The sequence below is a fragment of the Typopeltis vanoorti genome, chromosome 16, assembly GCF_054136105.1.
Source record: "Typopeltis vanoorti isolate ZY-2024b chromosome 16, IOZ_Tvanoo_1.0, whole genome shotgun sequence".
In the NCBI taxonomy this organism is placed as follows: Eukaryota; Metazoa; Arthropoda; class Arachnida; order Uropygi; family Thelyphonidae; genus Typopeltis; species Typopeltis vanoorti.
In genome coordinates this window covers 102,122,671-102,144,001 of record NC_143564.1, presented here as the reverse complement: position 1 = coordinate 102,144,001, position 21,331 = coordinate 102,122,671, and the positions used below count along the sequence as shown (strand labels likewise).

The 21,331-nt window shown below is 36.1% G+C and overlaps 1 protein-coding gene across 1 annotated transcript in view; it reads right to left on the bottom strand.

The window, feature by feature from the left end:
- The window catches only part of LOC150098224 (SHC-transforming protein 1-like), a 236,289-nt gene that overhangs the window by 78,993 nt on the left and 135,965 nt on the right, over window positions 1–21,331 (bottom strand). The window contains exon 8 of the mRNA XM_090406245.1: window positions 12,010–12,133. Within this exon, the coding sequence (XP_090262371.1) occupies window positions 12,010–12,133 (124 nt within the window). The remainder of the gene's footprint in view (window positions 1–12,009; window positions 12,134–21,331) is intronic.

Genomic DNA, 21,331 nt, shown 5'->3' with positions numbered 1-21,331 from the left:
AAAATCACTCACTAGAATGAAATAATTTAGTTACCTATTTAAAATATTTTACACAGTTATTTTTAATGGCCTACTACACTACTTCCATGTACACTATGTTCCAAAATTTACCGCCAATATTTATGTCTGCTATAGTATGCCCACAGATTTGAGACCCTTCGACACTTCTGCGCATGTCACAAAAAGGAGAATCCATTCCAATAATAGGGTAATCAATCCGTCTTCTGAGATGAGTTGTTTATTATTACACATCGGAAAATTAACTTCTCTTTTATGATCATTGTAGTTTTTAAAGTGGTAACTATTTTGCTTGTATAACAGTTGGGAAATTTTATCTATAAAGCACGTGATTTCGCATGTGTGACTGATTCGTACGTCCTTCATTTCTTTCTTGCCTTCAGCATGAATAGACTATTCGTAGCACCAAGGCAAGCAAAGCTGTACAAAAGTGTGGGCGTACTATAATTACATAGCACTTTGATGGTCGTATCTCGTGCCTCCTTTGCAATGTTACATGAGTGTGTTTTCCTTATTTTTTTTTATTTTAAAGTATTTTTCCAAGCTTTATCACGAGTAAAAGAATTAGTGGGCAAAAAAGTGGATGTGTGAAAAAGATTCGATGATGAAGAGAGAAGCAGTAAAATTGCAGAAAAGTAGAAGAGGCAATAGGACCATACCGTTGGTTGTATGAAAAAAAGAAACAAAATGCCCGCCAAACTACATTAATTCAATTCTTTGTTAAGTAGAATAATAAAATTTATATTCTGAATATGTTTTATTGTCTTTCAGCTTCATGGTTTTCCTTTAACTAGGCCCTGAGACATACCTTAATTCTTTTATAAAAAAAAATAAGGTTAAAAAAGAAATTTGAGGAACGAATTATACTGTTTTTCCCATAGGTTATTATGTAATACATATATTCGATTAGTGTATTTTCGATTAATGCACCTGTTTTAAAGAACGCATTAGGCACACTAATCGAGGGATTGCTGTATATTGTACCGGATCATTTATACCAGTATGATATATGCTGATAAAGTGATCGTTCAATAATTCCACTATATCCTTTGCAGCTGTTAGTCTGCTGCCATGACTATCCACCAATGTTAGTCTGCCATAATCATTCTTCCTCTTGCTTGCCATGTATCGGAAAAATTCCCTTGTGTTAACCTTGGCCTGACCAGCCAATCTCCTCTCATACTGCACCTTTTCTTTCCGTACCATGCTTGTCACCTTTCCTAACCTGCACCTTATATTCTTCATGGATCTGATCACCACCAACTGGCTTGTACCTCCTCCATAACATTTCCTTTTCCAGCACAGCTTGCTTGATTTTGCTGTCCATTCCATTTCACTCCCACTCTATTTACTTGCTTAACCCTCAGTACGCAGTCATACATTGCTTTTGTCAGACACTGCTTTATGAGTTTCCATGCATTGTCAACATCCTTTCCGCTCAGCCCATCTACCCAACATACTGATGCTAACTGACTACAGAGCTACTTATAATCACCTACTTTATACTTCCACATGTATCCATTTTTTGGCAGTGACCTTTTCTTGTTTCATCACTTCCCAAACAAGTACCTCATGATCATTCTCACCAACTGGTAGCAGTGTCAACACCTCATTAACTACATCTTGTGAAGTTATCACCAAATCCAAAACATTAAAGCCTCTAGTTGCTTCAATCATGTGCTGCTTAAGATACCTATCTCTCAGAAATTTCACAAACTTGCTCTCTTTGTTCCCATACACCATCTCCTCCTTCCAGTCTATATTCCTGTAATTAAAGTCTCCCATCAGGCTCACCTTCTTTTTAAGAAGGTGAGCCTGATGGGAGATTTAGTAAGGAAATACCGTGAGTAGACATATTACTTACTATTATAATGATGGAATTAACTCAAGTAAACTATTCTTTATTAGTAGAATTTTCACCTGAGTATCACAGGCATCATCAGTACAAGTACAAAGGCTAATTAAACAATAACTGATATCTTCACAAAGTGCCACCTATCAGCTATCCAGGTTTTTACCAGCTTCCCTGCTCTTGTGGGTTATCGTAATTTGGACAAACAGCAAGATCTGCTCTTATCCTGTTAGAAGAACACAAGTCGTATATTCAGTACCTTGAATCTGAACAGTCTGGACTTGCAGAGCAGGCCATCAACACTAGACAGAGTTTACTGGAAAAAGACAAAAGTCATTCACAAAAGTTGGTTCCTCATGGAATGGCTTTACAAAGAAACATGTGAAGCATTACTTCACTCCCCTAACCTAAACAGACCCAATGGTCTAAGTCTTTCCCCATTGTGGGAGATAGTGCTCTATAAATCAGCAAATCTTTCCTAACTTTTGTAATTGCGTACACACACATATATATATAATTCTATTTTATTCAAAATAAATTTAGGAAATTTAAGGACCGTTTTTAGTTATCTTAGTTTAGCTACTTAGGTGGTGCTTTGTGAATATATCAATTATTGTTTAATTAGCCTTTGTACTGATGATGCCTGTGATACTCGGGCAAAAATTCTACTAATAAAGAATATGTTACGTGAGTTAATTCTGACATTTAATAGTAAGTAACCTTCTTTTTACAAGCCCAACTAATTTGCTAAACATTTCACAATCAGATATACTAACCTGTATATTTAACCTGTTTTTACAAACAAAAATTAATTAATAAATAATAATGTATTTTTTACCCTTTCTTTCAATTCTTTGTACATGTATTTTATTATTTTATAGGTTTTTGGTTGTGACTTAAATATATTCTTTTCTACAAGGGTGGTCTGAAAAGTTCTCGGCCTCGACCATAGATGGCAACACTATTGGCAAGATTTTTTTTTTCTAAGTTGATACATAGCTGTCATAAGCATCCATGTAAAATTGAAAGTCATTCTATCAAGTAGTTTGTTTTATACAGCTGTCTGAAGCAAAAGTGTAGTCTGTATCTCTTGAAATGGATAAAATTGGATATCGTGCAGTTATAATATTCTTTGTAAAAGAAAGTTTAACGTCAAAAGAAATTCATTCCAAGTTCATAAAGTTTATGGGCACTCTTCTCCTTCATTTTCGACAATTAAGAAATTGAATGCTGAGTTTAAACATGGCTGTACCAGCCTTGAAGAAGATCCACGTGAAAGACGTCCAAAAGCGTAACACTAGAAATCATTGATCGAGTGCACGATTTTTTATGGTATGGTATTTGATGACAGGTGAGTCAAAGTGTGTGAAATTACTGAGACTATAGGCATTTCAAAAGAACGTATAGGATATATTTTGTATGAAAAAATTGCATATGAAAAAGCTTTGCGAAAGATGGGTGCTGAGCTTGATCACAGCAGATCAAAAACGCACTTGCATGAAAATCTCTGAACAGTGGCTTGGAGTGTTTTAACAAGAATAAAACTGATTTTGTGTGTCAATTTATTACTATGGATGAGACTTGAATTCACCATTACACACCAGAATCCAAACAGTGGACAGAAGCCGGTTGTTCAGTTCCAAAGAAGAAAAGTTGGTTCCATCAGCAGGAAAGGTCCTGGCATCAGTGTTCTGGGATGCTAAAAGTTTTGTTTACTAGTTATCTTGAAAAGGGTAAAACAATAACCAGGGAATATTATTCCAATCTTTTAACCAGACTAGATGAAAAAATTAGTGAGAAAAGACCTGGTTTGCAGAAGGGAAAAAAATCATCTTTCATCAGGACAATGCACCTGCCCACGAAGGTGTTTTGGCAATGGGAAAATTAAGGGATCTGCACTATGAATTGTTGAAATTCATAGATTCACCCTATTCTCCAGATTTGATTCCCTCTGATTTCTATCTCTTCCCAAAAATAAAACTCTTCCTCACGTCAGCGTTTTTCTTCGAATCAAGAGGTGATTGCAGCTGTAGAGGGGTATTTTGCAGATCTTACTGAAAACCACTACAGGGATGGGATAATGATGCTGGAGCATCACTGAAATAAATGTATTAGTCTTAAGGGAGATTATGTTGAAAAACAAAAATAATTTTGAAATTATAAATTTGTTTTTTTCATTGTTAGGCTGAGAAGTTTTCAGACCACCATCGTATTTCTGTTACAAAATTGTTTCATCTCTCTCAATGGTTTTTTCTTATTTCTCATTTTTCAATTGCACTGTATCTTTTGTGCTCTATTTTGGCTTTAGTAGTCTTGGAATTTACCCATTTCTGGTAACTCTCTTTTTTGTTTTTATTATCTTTTTCTGTTTCTATGATCCAGTTTCATAAGCCTCTCTTTCAATTCTATTTATTCTTTATTCCTAAGCTTTCTGTTGCTGCTTTTGTCAGGATTTGTTTCAGATTTTCTTATTCCTCTTCTATATCATTTGATTAATGTATAGTTTCTGTTTTTAAATCAGTGCATTTCTGAGACTAACATGGGGATTGTGTAATGATGAAATTTTGTAACTCGGCTGATAGTTATTTTCCACTTTATTTTTAGCCACTTTGATTTAAATCAAAATTTTTTCAATACCATATATACGATCAGAGTTTAATTCAAAGCCTCAATATTCTCTTATCCAGGATTAACTTGGCTAACTTAAAATTTGTGATAATGTAATCAATAACTGACTTACAACATTCTCTGGCTGACCATGTATATTTATTTATTTTTTCCTGTTCAAATACCAAGTTCATTATTCTCATATTATTAATTGCAAAATCTTGTAGTTTGTGTCCAATTTTTTTACATACATCTTCACCAAATCTCCCCATGTTTGTTTTGCATTTCCTGTTTCTATTCTCTCATTTAAATCCCAGCTAAGAGTCAATAGTCTGTTTTATTTGTTTTATCTATGACTTTCTGCAGATCGTAAAAAGTTTTACTGTCTTCTTTCCCCTCTTCTGGTACATATGCCCTGATTATTGCTATGTGACTTCTTAATGTTTTGAGTCTAATTTCTCGAAGTCTTTCAGTCCAGTAGTTATAGCATACAATATTGTTTTTCATTGATTCATGTATCATTATAACTGACTTCTCTTTCTTCTTTTTTTTACTCCACTATAATGTATATAGTTATTTGTTTCTTTGATACCTTTTTTGTTTTTTATTTGTTTCTGTTACTATACATATCTTTATAGTGGCTTGGTTTAGTTGTTCATCATGTTTCTCTTCTTTGTGTGCAATGCTCTTATATTCCAAGTTGCAATTTTCATTATATGTTCCTTCTTCCAGTTTCATTTACCTTTTCCTGAATTGTAGTCATTTCCCTAATAGTCCACTGGCATTTCTTTGGATGAGACTTAAAAGTATATCAAATTTCCTCAGGACAGGTTACTATCCTTTTGTGGGTGTCCAGTGGTTGAGTTGCTACCTAATGCCTTTGGACAGGCAGTTCTAACAGCAAGTGCTCTGTTAGAGTTATACTGCTCATACCTGGTTGGTCAGTGACTCGTTTGTACTTTTATGGACCACAAGATGGACAGGTTGGCATTTGAGTAGGAGAGGCTATATATTGTTTCACCACCCCCATTTAAATTCAAATTTTAGAGTGCAGAAAATCTCACTTGGCACTCCTATAATTTCGAAAATGCAAGTTCAAAAGGTGACTGTATGGATACTCCAGTTGAGAAGAAATCAACATTAATTTATAATCTGAACTGCTTGCGAGAACAAACACACCTGTAACAAACTTAAAAAAAAAAAATCACTGGTGAGGAAGAGATCAATGGTATTTTTATACTGGTCACAAATATCAGGTCATTTTGGTATGCACATGAACTAGTTGTGTGAGATCATTTACAACAGTAAATATCTCAGCATCTCTATTCACCACATAAATACAGTTGTAAAAAGAAGTTAGCTGAAATTTTCGAGGTAAATGACTATGTTGTTAGGAATGTTGGATTAGAGAAAATCAAAAGTTCAAAGAAATAAAAAATTTTAAAATGATGGGTGATATTAGATGAGTTTGTGAATTTGATAGAATCATGCAAAGAGCTTTCTAGCCTGAGATCAAAAGGAGATTATAGCTTAACACTCTCTGATATAAGACAGAGCATAAGTGTGCATAAATGATACCTTTGAGATAAAGAGTCGGGGGTGCATAAATGTTTGATTTAATTGTAATTACAGCCAAAGTAACTAAAGTATGAAGCCAGCATATTATGCCTGTTAATTGTGTGCATGTTTGCCTTGCAGGTTTAACTGTTTTGTGAGAGATGATGAAAAAACTTCCAACAACTTTCTCTAATCCAGAGTATTTTAATAATAAGGTGTGACACCTTTTGGCTACTCGTACATGAAACTATGACTTCTGCATTACTTCAACCTTGGTATCCCCTCTGAGTCTGGCTCCCACTGATGAGATCTCAATAAAGGTCGAAACTGGTCTAGGTAGTACCTCTTCCCATAATGCATAGCATTATGCATGTCTGCAAGGAGATGTGCTATGCATTATACGATACTAAGGCAAGTGATGAGAAGTCATTAGCTTCTTTATACGAGTTCCCCAGTGCTGAAAATAGTTCAGGTGCAAACATGTTTGCTTACACTTGGATAAAGGTTAAACCAAGTATATAATTTCTTGGTATCTTTAATTTATAGTATAACCAAGTGAAAAAACTTCCAACAATTTTCTATGATTAGTGAAAATTAATTCTATTTCAACTATCAAAATTTAAATTTTAAAATTATATATATATATTGTGATTGTTCATTTTTACTTGGTAGAAAATATTATTAATTAGTTTAAATGACTGATACCGAGAGATAAAGAGGTGACATGGTTTATTTAAAAAGTTACTACTAGTTTACTCGTTTCGTTGAATGGATCAACTCTGTTATTTTTTGTATATTTCTTTGATTGTGATACCTGAAGAAGTTGATCCATTCAAAGAAACTAGTAAACAAGTAGTATCTTTTTAAACAAACCATGTCATCTCTATATCTCTTGGTATCAGTCATTTAAACTAATTAAAACTAATTATATACATATATATGGGGTGCTTAAGGATCAAAGCTGTTGCTTAAGGATCAAAGCTGTATAACTGAGAGGAGACCTCCACATAGCCTTTAAAGGAATGCGGAGAACCGACCAGGGCTTCTGACCTAATGTCCAATCCTCATCTTCTCGTGGTGCACCCTGTTGGGTATCTACCTGCATACTGAACGAATGAGGATGGGCTGGCAATTTGGGATTTAGCTGAATAAATTGTATTCTTATTGGTTAAACCAAAATAAAAAATGATGGTACAACATGACAAAATTTCATGCCAGCTGGGGCGTTGCCCGGTTAAACAAGGCCCCTGTTGTTTTCGCCAGGGAACCAGGGCAAACAGCGAAAAGTCAGTTACCGGAACAAATCTGAAAACACACCCCAACTCAACATCACCAGAGTTAAAGATCGGTACTATCAACATAAGAAGCCTGAATGGCAAAGAAATGGAGCTAGCAGAGGAATTAGATAAGTAGCAGATTGACATAATAGGGGTGACTGAAACAAAAAAGACAAAAACTGGTGAGATCTTTCTGAGCAATAAATACAAAATGTTATATTCAGGCAATGGCAATCAAGGAAAAGAAGGAGTAGCCATAATATTCAACACAAAATATGAGGCTAATCTTCTTGAATGGCAGGTAGTCTCAAGTAGAGTAATGTGGGCAAATATGAGAATGGGGAACCGGACAATGAGACTTATTTGTGCCAATGGTCCAACAGAAGGTTCTACTAAGGTAGATGTGGAGGGATTTTTTGATGCTTTAGAAAAAGCAACTGACAATGAAAAAATAAAAGTTGGGCCTTGTTGGGGATCTAAATAGCAGAGTAGGAAATGATTGTGAGACATAAAAAAATATTTTGGGAAAATTTGGAGAAAAGAGCAAAACTAATAATAATGGCAAATAGCTGTTGGATTTCTGCTCAGGACATGGACTGGTTATTACTAACACCATGTTCCAACATAAAAATGTGCACAAATTCACATGGAGAGAAGAGGCAAGGAATAAGAAAAGTCTCGTTGACTATGTTTTTGTTGATAGTGATGTTTTCTCCCTGGTGCAGGACACCAGAGTGTACAGAGGATTTGAAATTGGAAGTGATCACTATTTAGTCTTGAGCAGGATAAAAGTGAATTTCATATTGAAAAGAATAACATGTAAGAAAGTTTTAAAGCGAATAAAAGTTGAGCAGCTCTCAGATGTGAACTGCAGACTAAAATACAGAAAGATTATTGAAGAAAAAATGAAAGAGTTTGAGAACAGGAATCAAACCTTGGAGATTCAGTTGCAAGCCTTGAAGAAAGCCCTGATTGACTCAGCTAGAGAGAGGCATGTGGTGAAGTGTCTGCAAGGATAGAAAAATCAGAACTCCATGGTGGACACAGGAAGTTAAAGAGGCAGTGAAGGAAAAGAAGAAAGCATATCAAAAGTTCCTGGCAAATAAATCAGTTTGTGCTCTTAGAGAATACAGAGACAAATGCAAGAATGCTAAACACCATGTAAAACTAGCTAAACAAAAGTCATGGGATAATTTTGGCAAGAATATAGAACATAAATATCAAGAAGGTGGCAAAATATTCTGGATGTTGTTGAAGAAGCTTAGGAATGGAGGAAAGAGTGTTGTAAAAGGAGTTAGAGATGATAAAGGTGACATGAAAACGGGAGAAAAAGATATCCTTGAAGTATGGAGTAATTACTTTGAAAAACTGCTAAATGAAACAAGCAGTGATGAGAGCACAGTGGTAAAAAACACTGACCAGGCATGCAGTCAGGAATACATATCCATACTTGAAGTAGAAAAAGCCATCAAAGGCTTGAAATGTGGAAAGGCAGCAGGAGTAGATGATATTCGACCAGAAATGCTGAAGTATGGTGGTATAAGTCTTACAGTGGCTGCACTGCCTAGTTCAGAAAGACTGGACAGAGGGACGAATTCCCGATGATTTCAGTAGAGCTCTCATAGTACCCACATATAAAAAGGGAAATAAAACTGAATGTGAGAATTACAGAGGTATTTCCCTACTGAGTGTTCCTGGCAAGATCTATGCAAGTATACTTGAGAAACTATTGAGAAGAATTGTTTGAAGAAAAGCTGGGTGAAGAACAAGCTGGATTCAGGCCAAATAGAGGCTGTCAGGATCAGATCTTCACTTTACGACAAATAGTCGAGAAAGAATGGGAATATAACAAAGATCTGTATTTAAGTTTTGTCGATTTGGAAAAGGCATATGACAAGGTGCCAAGAGAGAAGCTATTCAATACGCTACAGTTATATGGTGTCAATGGGGCATTATATCAAGCAATACTTAGTCTTTATTTGAGTTGTAAGTCAGCAGTTAGAATTGAAGGAAGTACAGGAAGATGGTTTAATGTTAAATCTGGTGTGAGACAAGGATGTACATTATCCCCTCTGTTATTCATTATCTATATGGATCACATTATGAAAGAAAGTGGTATTAAACACGATATCAAAATTGGAGATGTTAATGTCAGCTCTTTGCTTTATGCAGATGATGTTATACTTCTAAATAAATCCGCTACAAATCTACAAGATTCTCTTACTAAATTGAATAACTGTTGTAATAGATATGGTATGAAGGTCAGCAATAAAAAGACAAAGACAATGAAAATAGGCAGAATCATTGAAAATGTCAACTGTGTTATGAATGGAGAACCTGTGGAACAAGTAAAACATTTCAGTTACTTAGGCACGATTTTTAGTGAAGATGGTAAATTAAATATGAAATAGACAACAGAATCAACAAAGCTGGTATGGTAGGAAGTTAACTGAATAAATTCATATGGAATAAGAGAGAAATTAGTTGGAACACTAAATTAGCTGTATACAAGACAGTGTTGAAACCAGTTTTAACTTATGGATCTGAGAGCTGGGTCAGAAGTAAAACACTTGACCAAAGACTAGCGACCGCCGATATGAGAGTACTGAAAAAGATTAGAGGCGTAAACAGATGGCATCAATGGCAATATCATATTAAAAATGAGGATATTAGGAAAGAACTTGACATTGTCAGCATCCAGGAATGCGTTAGCAGAGCTAATTTCAGGTGGTATGGTCTCTTAAATAGAATGGGAGAGAAAAGATTTGCAAAACAAGTGTTCTCTGCCAGGTTGGCAGCAAAACGACTCAGAGGAAGACCAAGATATAGGTGGATTGATACGGTACAAAGTGCCTTAGACGATAGAAATATAAGATCTGATAATGTTGCAGTCTTGACAAGTAACAGACTGATTTGAAGGAAAATTGTAGATAGGAAGTTAGCAATGATATAATTTTTTCATGTAGTGCTATCATATCCTGTACACCCCTTGTGGGTACATGGCAGGAATTTGATGATGATGATGATGATATATTTTTTTAGATAATGAATTACAATATCTTTCGAAATTCTACCAGTGTAAAGAAAAAAGAGAGAGAAAAAAAAACTGGAATAAAAAAAATGTGAAGTAAATCATGTATCCACGACACGTGTATTGTTTCATGCGCACTACTATTTTGTTATTGAAATAGAATTGTCAGTTAATGTTTAGCTTGTAATTTTCGTTTCTTTGCTTTCCTGATTGTACCCTGATAAAGCCGACAGCACAAGCTGGCCAAACTAGTTGGTAATTAAATTAGTTATTCACCTACACTTGACCAATATTTAAATGATAGTTAATTTTCATTAAAACTGGAATAAGTTTTGTTATCAGTAAAAAAAGAACACAGGAATAATGTTGAGTATAAAAGGAAGCAGATGCGTGGTCTCATTGCATGTTTCTCGGAACATGATGAAATGGACTGAACCTCTGATTCAATGCTTAATCTGGAAGACAATCTCTTTTCAGGGACATTTAAGGAATTCTTAGAGGTGATACAATCACAAGGTACCTTAAACAGGAACCAGGGCCTTATTCTTCATGATACTTGGAAGTCTCCCATATAGGTTAGGTAACCAGTCAGATCAACATCATGCCAAGGACAATCCGAAAGATCTTGCACAACAATGACTTCATGCCTTATATGTAAATTGATGCATGACTCATCTAACATTATTAATGTTGTATATGCTGTTAGAATTGTTCAGATATTTTGTATTCTCTAGTATCTACAAAACTTAAATACAAAGCCTTGTTATATTCCCATGGTTTCGACTGTTTGTCATAAAGTGAAAATCTGATCCTGGCAACCTCTATTTGGTCTGAATTTAAGCTTGTTCTTCACTTAGTTTTTCTTAGCCTTTTCTCCAGTATACTAGAATGCTCAAGTAAGGAAATTCCTCTGTAATGCTCACATTGTTTTATTTTCCGTTTTATAGATAGGTACTATATACTCCAATCATCTACAGTATGACCAGACCTGATGAAGCTGTTAGATGGCAAACATCAAACCACTGTTAAGTGTTGTTTATTACTACATTAAACCTATGAGTAAATCTCACATAAGTTAATCGCTGTCCTCATGGTTTGGTTCCAATTTTTAATAAAATGTATTCAGCAAGTCTGATACAAGACAGAGGATGTGCAGACATGTTACTTATACATTAATATTATTACTTTTATTATCTTCAGACCTCCATGGAGTTAAAGACTCATCACGGGAAGGCCATCTGTTATACACACAGCTCATTATACTGTGCTTTAAATACGTTTACGTCCTCAGTAGATACCACACTTTCAGGCAATGCATTCCAATCATTCACCACTTTCCATGCAAAAAAACCCTACTTTTCTCTCCTTTGCTCATACTCTCCTTATACAGCATTAGAACAAGAGGATGACCTCTTGTTCTAACCCCTATCTGTCATTCTAAGAAAAACCTCTACATGTTAATTTGATAAGAATCCCTTGCCAACTTATACATATCTATCATATCAGCCCTCCTAAGCTTATATATAATATAATTATGGTTCAATTATCAATTTGGTCTATTAAGTTTGTTATATCCTAAAAACAAGTTTTTTTTTTACCACAAATTTAATTAAAAAAATTCAGAAAGATTCAAAATTATCAAAGCATTTACAGCTTTGTTTATTTACCTGATTAATGCCATCTGAATTGATATTTGAAATTGGTAATGAAGGAATGTCTGGTGGTACTTTTCCAGGTAAATCATTATAATATTCTGGATCATCACAAGAGGGTACCATTCCATTAAGAATTCTATCAGTATATCAAAAAAAAAAAAAAAAAAAAAATCAGTATGCACTTATCTTCAAAAACAAAACAAAATGCATAAAAATTATGCTAAAATATACCTAATTTTGTTATTAAAATAACTCCAATTAATGTTTCATCCTGATAATAAAATTTTTATGTCAAGGTCATGTTTCTTTTGGATACAAAAAACAGATGTTATGAAGTTGGGAAATTCATAAAAATAGATGATAAAAGACAACTGCTATTTCAATCCCCCACACATCTGAAGATAATCAATGATAATGAACACACATTTTGGTTAGGAGAAAGCCTTCTCCTATGGGAAATGAAGTCAATCTCTCATTAAATTAAATCATCTGTCTGAAAATTAAAGTTGTATAATGGCAGATTCCCAAGTGCCATTTAGATACCCAGATCAAAAGACAGAAATCAACCTTAGGTTGGCAACCCATAATAGATTTACACAAGACAGTTTCCATTTCATTTACTCAAATCTCAAAGTTTACAATTACACAAAAAAATTGCTAAATTATAGTATATAAGAACTGCAGGTGGACAGAAAGCAAAAAAATGAAATAAATCTCTTTAACAGTCATTAATAATCACAATGCAGTTAATTATTTCATTCAGGGTGAAAGCTTTCTTTCTGAGAAGTAAATATCATAGCTCACCAATGCTGTAAGACTGTACTTATTAAAGAAGGGAATCTATTAGCACTGTACGTACGTATGTGTGTGTGTGTGTGTGCGTGTGTGTGCGTGTGTGTGTGTGTGTGTGTGTGTGTGTATAAATTGCAAATATTTAAATATATATATATATTAATATAAATTGCAAATGACTTTATGCATGAATTATGCAGGAAGAGTGGTGTGGAATTTGTGGATGTGTGGAGTGAGTTCAATGGGCGAAACGATTTATATAAGATGGATGGTTTACATATGAATGGATTTTGTGTATGGAGACTTGAAAAGATGTTGTCAAATGTAGTGGATGTGCAGAATCAGGGAAACTAGAGTTATTAAGGGGAGGGAGTAGATATGCAGATTTTAGGGAAACGGTTGAGTGTATGAATGTGCGTAATATGCTCAAGCAAGTACGAAAGACGAATCAGAATGGGAGTTAGTATAAGGCATCAAAATAGGGATGGGACAAATGGGCTTCTGCAATTCATGTATACTAATGCCAGAAGTATTAGGAACAAGAAGGAAGAATTTTTGGCCTTGGTTGGCACTTCCAGGCCACAGGTTATTGGCATTAGTGAAACATGGCTGACGGAAGATGATATAGCTAGTGGGATTGAATGTGTAGGGTATAGTGTGTTCAGGAGGGACAGAGAGAATAAAATGGGGGAGGAGTGTTATTGATGACAGCTGATGAACTGCAGCCAAGGAGAATAGAAGTTGTAAGTTGTATTGCATGATAGTGAAAAGAGTTCATTTGAGGCTATTTGGTGTGAGATTGAGACTAACGGAACAAAATGTATATAGTTGGGTGCTACTATAGACCAGGTGATGGAATAGATGGTGGCAATAGTATGCATAGACAAATTGATGAAATGAGTGGAAGGAGGATAATTATTATAGGGGATTTCAACTATGGTAACATTCATTGGAAGGAAGAGAGGACACATGTGAGGAAGGAACTGGATTTTATTCAGTTACTAAGGGATAACTATCTGAGACGGCATGTAATGGAAAATACTAAGGGTCAGAGAATGCTTGACCTAGTAACTGCATCTGAGAATTTGGCTGTAACGAATAAGACCACGTTGCCACCAATTGGTGAGAGTGATCATACGGTCTTGACTTGGGAGATGGCTAAAGGTGTGGAATTTACAATTAAGACAGGGTACATGTGGAATTATCGGGCTGGTAAGTATGATAAGCTTAGGACTTTGATTGGTTCAGTGCCATGGCATGTAAAACTGCAAGGGCTAGATGTTGATAGTGGATGGGAGGCAGTTAGGAAGTGTTTGCATGAGGCAATGGCTGACTGTATACCTAGAGTCCGAATAATAAATCAAGTAGGGGTTAAATGGATGAATAACACCATTAAGCTTGAGCTGCAAAAAAAGAAACAACTATGGAGGGAATTTAAGGAGAAAGGTGACCGGCAGGCACATGAACGGTATAAAGCACAGGCAAGAAGGGTAACGAGAGTGGTAAGAAAAGCAAAAACGGATTATGAAAGGAAACTAGCTATGCAAGCTAAAGAGAATCCCAAACAGTTCTTTCAATATGTTGCAAGTAAAAGAAAAAATGTATATGGCACAATGATTTTAAAGAATGCCGATGGCAGGGAGGTAACCGAATCAGTTGATATAGTTGAATTACTGAGCAAGCACTTTGCAAGAATATATCATCCAGGTGGTGACATTGCAGGAATGAATGAACCAATAGATTATATGGGAATTGTGGTGAATGAAGTGGAGGCGAGTAGTGTATTGCAAAACCTCAATGTCAATACATCTGAGAGATTGGATGGTATACCAGCTTGTGTCTTATGTGAAGCGGCTAAAGAATTGTCAGTACTCTTGACCATTTTGTTTAATTTGTGTCTCGAGGGGCTGGAAAGAGGGGAAAATAGTTCCACTACATAAAGGAGGTTCCAAGACTGCTGTTGTAAATTACCGACCAATTAGCATATTAGAAATCGTTGTCAAGGTCTTGGAGAAATTAGTCAAGAGAAGAATACAGGATTGGATAGATGAAAATGGGATACTGTAAGGGGGGGACAACATGGTTTTGTGAAGGGTAGATCATGCCTCAGTAACTTGCTCACGTTTTATAACACAGTGATGGCTGAACTGGATAAGGGTAATGGGTTTACAGGGTAGTGATTCTACTGGACCTTGCTAAGGCCTTTGACAGGATACCACATGGAATTCTAATGAGTAAACTGCAGCATATGGGGATAGATATAGGGTTGGTGAGATGGATAGGAGGGTGGTTGATGGAGAGATATCAGAGAGTGGTTTATTCAGGAGTAGAGTCCAAAAGATGGCTTGTGACTAGTGGTGTGCCGCAGGGTTCTGTTCTTGGACCACTACTTTTCAATTTGTTCATTAATGATATAGGAAAGGATCTGAGAGGAAGTGTTCACTTGTTTGCTGATAATGCAAAGTTGGGTAGAGCAATAGTGAGTGCACAGGATGCCAAAATTTTGCAAAATGATTTGGATAGTTTGGAGGACTGGGCTTAGGAAAATGAATGTCGATTTAATGTGGCAAAGTGTAAGGTCATGCATTTTGGGGTAAAAAGATTAGCAGCAGTATATCACATTGGTGGAACCATACTCCAGGAGATTGATGAGGCCAGGGATTTGGGAGTGTTGGTGGACACAAACAAGTTATTGTTCCTCTGTATCGAGATTTGATAAGACCCCTCTAGACTACTGTGCCCAGATATGGGCGCCAGGGTTTCTTCTTGCTGGGGAGGAGGTGGAGAGGATCCACAGACGAGTGACCAAGATGATAGCATCTTGGTCACTCATCTAAGCGTCTATCGAATGAACCTTATGAGAACAGGTTGAAGATTTGTGGGTTGCAAAAATTGGTTGATAGGCGGAAGAGGGGTGATATGATTGTAAAATTCAAATTACTGAAGGGTTTCTATAAGATTCATTCAGAAGATATTTTTGAGAATAGGACTGGTGGTGGGAGGACTAGGGGCCATATATGGAAGCTGGGCAAGAATGTGGTTAGCAAGGGTGTTAGAGCTAGGTTTTTTACTTGGAGAGTGGTGAATGAGTGGAATAAGCTGCCAGAGTCTGTTGTGGGTGCTACGACTGAATGAGTTCAAGGCGAGGTATGATAGATACTGTGTGAATGTCGAATAGTTGTTCTTGACATGATGTTAGGGCCTCCCTCGATGAATCTTTCGACTCCTTGGAATTGCCCAAAATAATAATAATAATATATATATAAAAGAAAATATTTGTGATCATGATAATTTTAACACCATTCAGTCAATGTAGCCTCAAACGCAACCTCAAGGTTGGGTTAATTAAGAAAATTAAGAAGCAGAATAAGAAACAACAAAGCATGAAGCCAGGTAAGTTAGTAAGTAAAGAAAATCATATAAGTAATAGTGATTGTAAAAAGAAGGATATTATTTGGTGACTCTATAACAAAACATGCTGTGAATGAGGGGGGTTATAACTTCAAGTTTTCCCTGAGCAAAAATTAAAAATACAGTAAATGCAATTGAAAAAGAGGAAAGAAAAGTAAATGAAATCATAATTGTAGTAGGTACTAATAACTTACCAGCAATAAGTTTATTATGAGAAAGATGACATGAAAGAGTTGTTTGAAAAAGTGAGAGTGAAGGGTAAGACAATGAAACTTGTAAGCATATTACCTTGATATAACAAAAATGAAATAAGAAGAAGGGCTATGATGGCAAATGATTTGATGCATAGGATGTGTAGAAGGAATGGATGCGAGTTTTTGGATGTGTGGAGTAAGTTTCAGGGAAGATTGGAATTGTACAAGAGGGATGGCCTATACTTGAATCAGCAGATTCAAGTATAGGCCATCCTTTGTTATCAGTAGTAGTCTTGAAAAACTAATAAAAACTACTAATAATAATAAGTTTGTATAATACAAACAAAATTATAATGGGAGGAATGGTGAGAATATGTGTAATAGCAATAACTATTAATATTTGAAATGGGCCTCATCATGGAAATGATTATGAGAGAACGATTTTTGCTTTGTCTTCATCCGGTTCAGATCCATTAAATGTATGCAAAGATGTCTGCATTTATAAGGCACTAGAGAAAAACAGAGATCTGCAAGTTGTCCAACTGTGTCATGCAGACTTCAGACAAGGGGAATGCAAGCATTATCAGAAACAAATGGGTAAAGTTTGTTGCCTTGGTTAATACGTTGGGACCTATGTTGGAATGGCTATCAGAATCAGACATACTAACTGGTGTAAAGAGTACAGTATTTTTTGGAAGGATAGACAGAATAGGAGAAAAGGGGGCATACTACTAATGATATCAGATGACTTGAATCCAGTTAATATTGAGATCTATGACTGTAATACTAGTAACAGTTTTACATATGACGGTGAATTTGAAGTCATCTGGTGTGAGGGGGAACCTAACAAGTTCAAATACTTAGTGGGGTGTTGTTACAGATCTGGTGGATCAGTTGCCAGTGATGAAGAAATGCATCACCAAATAAAGATGATGGGTGCAAAAAGGATTGGGTAGCAGTACAACTCATAGAAAAAAAATGAAACTGAATTTATTAAACTGTTGCAAGACAACTTCCTCAAAGATCTTGCGACAGAAGGAATTCGAGGCCAAAGGGTGTTAGATTTGATTATAGTGTCAGCTATTCTTCCTGTGGTTGATGACAGTGATCATTCAGTACTCACTTGGGAAGTGGCTATGTTTATGAATGTTCCATTCAGAAAAGGTTAAATGCTGAATTACAAATCAGGAAATTATGACCAACTGAGGAGTATACCGATTTCAATGGGGTGCTTAAGGGTCAAAGCTGTATAACTGAGAGGAGACCTCCATATAGCCTTTAAAGGAATGCAGAGAATCGACCAGGGCTTCTGACCTAATCTCCAATCCTCACCTTCTCGTGGTGCACCCTGCTGGGTATCTACTTGGATACTGAACGAACGAGGATGGACTGGCAATTTGGGATTTAGCCGACCAAATTGTATTCTTATTGGTTAAACCAAAATAAAAATGATGGTACGACATGACAAAATTTCATGCCGGCTGGGGCGTCGCCCGGTGAAACAAGGCCCCCCCCGTTGTTTTCAACAGGGAACCAGGGTGAACAGCGAAAAGTCAGCTACTGGAACAAATCTGAAAACAAACCCCAACTCAACATTACCAGAGTTAAAGATCGGTACTATCAACATAAGAAGTCTGAATGGCAAAGAAATGGAGCTAGCTGAGGAATTAGATAAGTACCAGATCGACATAATAGGGGTGACTGAAACAAAAAAGACAAAAACTGGTGAGATCCTTCTGAGCAACAAATACAAAATGTTATATTCAGGAAATGACAAACAAGGAAAAGAAGGAGTAGCCATAGTATTAAATACAAAATACGAGGCTAATCTACTTGGATGGCAGTCAGTCTCAAGTAGAGTGATGTGGGGAAATATGAGAATGGGGAACTGGACAATGAGACTTATTTGTGCCTATGGTCCCACAGAAGGTTCTACTAAGGTAGAAGTGGAGGAATTTTTTGAGGCTTTAGAGAATGCAACTGACACAATGAAAAAGGAAAAGTTGGTCCTTGTTGGTGATCTGAATAGCAGAGAAGGAAATGATTTTGAGACATACAAAAATATTTTGGGAAAATTTGGAGAAAAGAGCAAAGCTAATAATAATGGCAAATACCTGTTGGATTTCTGCTCAGGACATAAACTGGTTATTACTAACACCATGTTCCAACATAAAAATGTGCACAAATTCACATGGAGAGAAGAGGCAAGGAATAAGAAAAGTCTCATTGACTATGTCATTGTTGATAGTGATGTTTTCTCCCTGGTGCAGGACACCAGAGTGTACAGAGGATTTGAAATTGGAAGTGATCACTATTTAGTCTTGAGCAGGATAAAATTGAATTTCATATTGAAAAGAATAACATGTAAGAAAGTTTTAAAACGAATAAAAGTTGAGCAGCTCTCAGATGTGAACTGTAGACTAAAATACACAAAGATTATTGAAGAAAAAATGAAAGAGTTTGAGAACAGGAATCAAACCTTGGAGATCCAGTGGCAAACTCTGAAGGAAACATTGATTGATTCTGCCAGAGAAGCATGTGGTGAGGTTGTCTGCAAGGATAAAAAAATCAGAACTCCCTGGTGGACACAGGAGATTAAAGAGGCAGTGAAGGAAAAGAAGAAAGCATATCAAAAGTTCCAGTCAAATAAGTCAGCTTGTGCTCTTAGAGAATACAGAGACAAATGCAAGAATGCTAAACACTGTGTAAAACTAGCTAAACAAAAGTCATGGGAGGAATATAGAAAATAAATACCAAGAAGGTGGCAAAATATTCTGCAGGTTGTTGAAGAAGCTTAGAATGGAGGAAAGAGTGCTGTAAAAGGAGTTAGAGATGATAAAGGTGACATGAAATCGGGAGAAAAAGATATCCTTGAAGTATGGAGTAATTACTATGAAAAACTGCTAAATGAAACAAGCAGTGATAACAGCACAGTGGTAAAAAACACTGACCAGGCATACAGTCAGGAATACATATCCATACTTGAAGTAGAAAAAGCCATCAAAGGGTTGAAATGTGGAAAGGCAGCAGGAGTAGATGATATTCGACCAGAAATGCTGACGTATGGTGGTATAAATCTTACAGTGGCTGCACTGCATAGTTCAGAAAGCCTGGACAGAGGGACGAATTCCCGATGATTGAAGTAGAGCTCTCATAGTACCCATATATAAAAAGGGAAATAAAACTGAATGTGAGAATTACAGAGGTATTTGCTTACTGAGTGTTCCTGGCAAGGTCTATGCAAGTATACTTGAGAAACGGTTGAAAAGAATTGTGGAAGAAAAGCTTGGTGAAGAACAAGCTGGATTCAGGCCAAATAGAGGCTGTCAGGATCAGATCTTCACTTTACGACAAATAGTCGAGAAAGCATGGGAATATAACAGAGATCTGTATTTAAGTTTTGTCGATTTGGAAAAGTCATATGACAAGGTGCCAAGAGAGAAGCTATTCAATACGCTACAATTATATGGTGTCAATGGGGCATTATATCAAGCAATACTTAGTCTTTATTTGAGTTGTAAGTCAGCAGTTAGAATTGAAGGAAGTACAGGAAGATGGTTTAATGTTAAATCTGGTGTGAGACAAGGATGTACATTATCCGCTCTGTTATTCATTATCTATATGGATCACATTATGAAGGAAAGATTATGTGGTATTAAAAATGATATCAAAATTGGAGATGTTAATGTCAGCTCTTTGCTTTATGCGGATGATGTTATACTTCTAAATAAATCCACTACAAGTCTGCAAGATTCTCTGACTAAATTTAATAGCTGTTGTAATAGATATGGTATGAAGGTCAGCATTAAAAAGACAAAGACAATGAAAATAGGCAGAATCGTTGAAAATATCAACTGTGTTGTGAATGGAGAACCTGTGGAAGAAGTGAAACATTTCAGTTACTTAGGCACGATTTTTACTGAAGATGGTAAATTAAATATAGAAATAGACAACAGATTTGCAAAGCTGGTATGGTGGGAAGTCAATTGAATAAATTCATATGGAATGAGAGAGAAATTAGTAGGAACACTAAATTAGCTGTATACAAAACAGTGTTGAAACCAGTTTTAACTTATGGATCTGAGAGCTGGGTCAGAAGTAAAACACTTGACCAAAGACTAGAGACCGCAGATATGAGAGTCCTGAGAAAGATTATAGGTGTGAACAGATGGCATCAATGGCAATATCATATTAAAAACGAGGATGTTAGGAAAGAACTTAACATTGTGAGCATCCAGGAATGCGTTAGCAGAGCTAATCTCAGGTGGTATGGTCACCTAAACAGAATGGGTGAAGAAAGATTAGCAAAACAAGTGTTCTCTGCCAGGTTGGCAGGAAAACGACCCAGAGGAAGACCAAGATATAGGTGGATTGATACGGTACAATGTGCCTTAGACGATAGAAATATAAGATCTGATAATGTTGGAGTCTTGACAAGTATCAGACTGATTTGGAGGAAAATTGTAGATAGGAAGTTAGTAATGATGTAATTTTTTTCATGTAGTACTATCATATCCTGTACACCCCTTGAGGGTACATGGCAGGAATTTGATGATGATGATGATGATGACTGATTTCAATGCAATAAGATCGGTTGCTGGATGGGAAGAATATCAGCAGTGCATGGGAAGCATTTAAAAAATGAAGTGATGTGGAAGAGCAGGAGAGTAAGACAGGAGAGATTGAAGAGGTGGTTATAAATGAGGAAGTGAGTGTTATGAGTATAGAAAATGAGAGAATGGGTGTGCAAGAGGAGCAGGAGAAACAGGGTGGACAGGGGTACACAGCGTAAGAAAGGTGGATGCTCCGAGAGGAGGTTAGAGCATGTGTAGAGAGAAAAGAAATGGGATGACATAGGATCAAGAGGAAACAGTTGGAATTGAAAAGGGTTTTAAAATGAATAAGCAGAAAAGGAAATGACCCCAGTCGAGCATGGA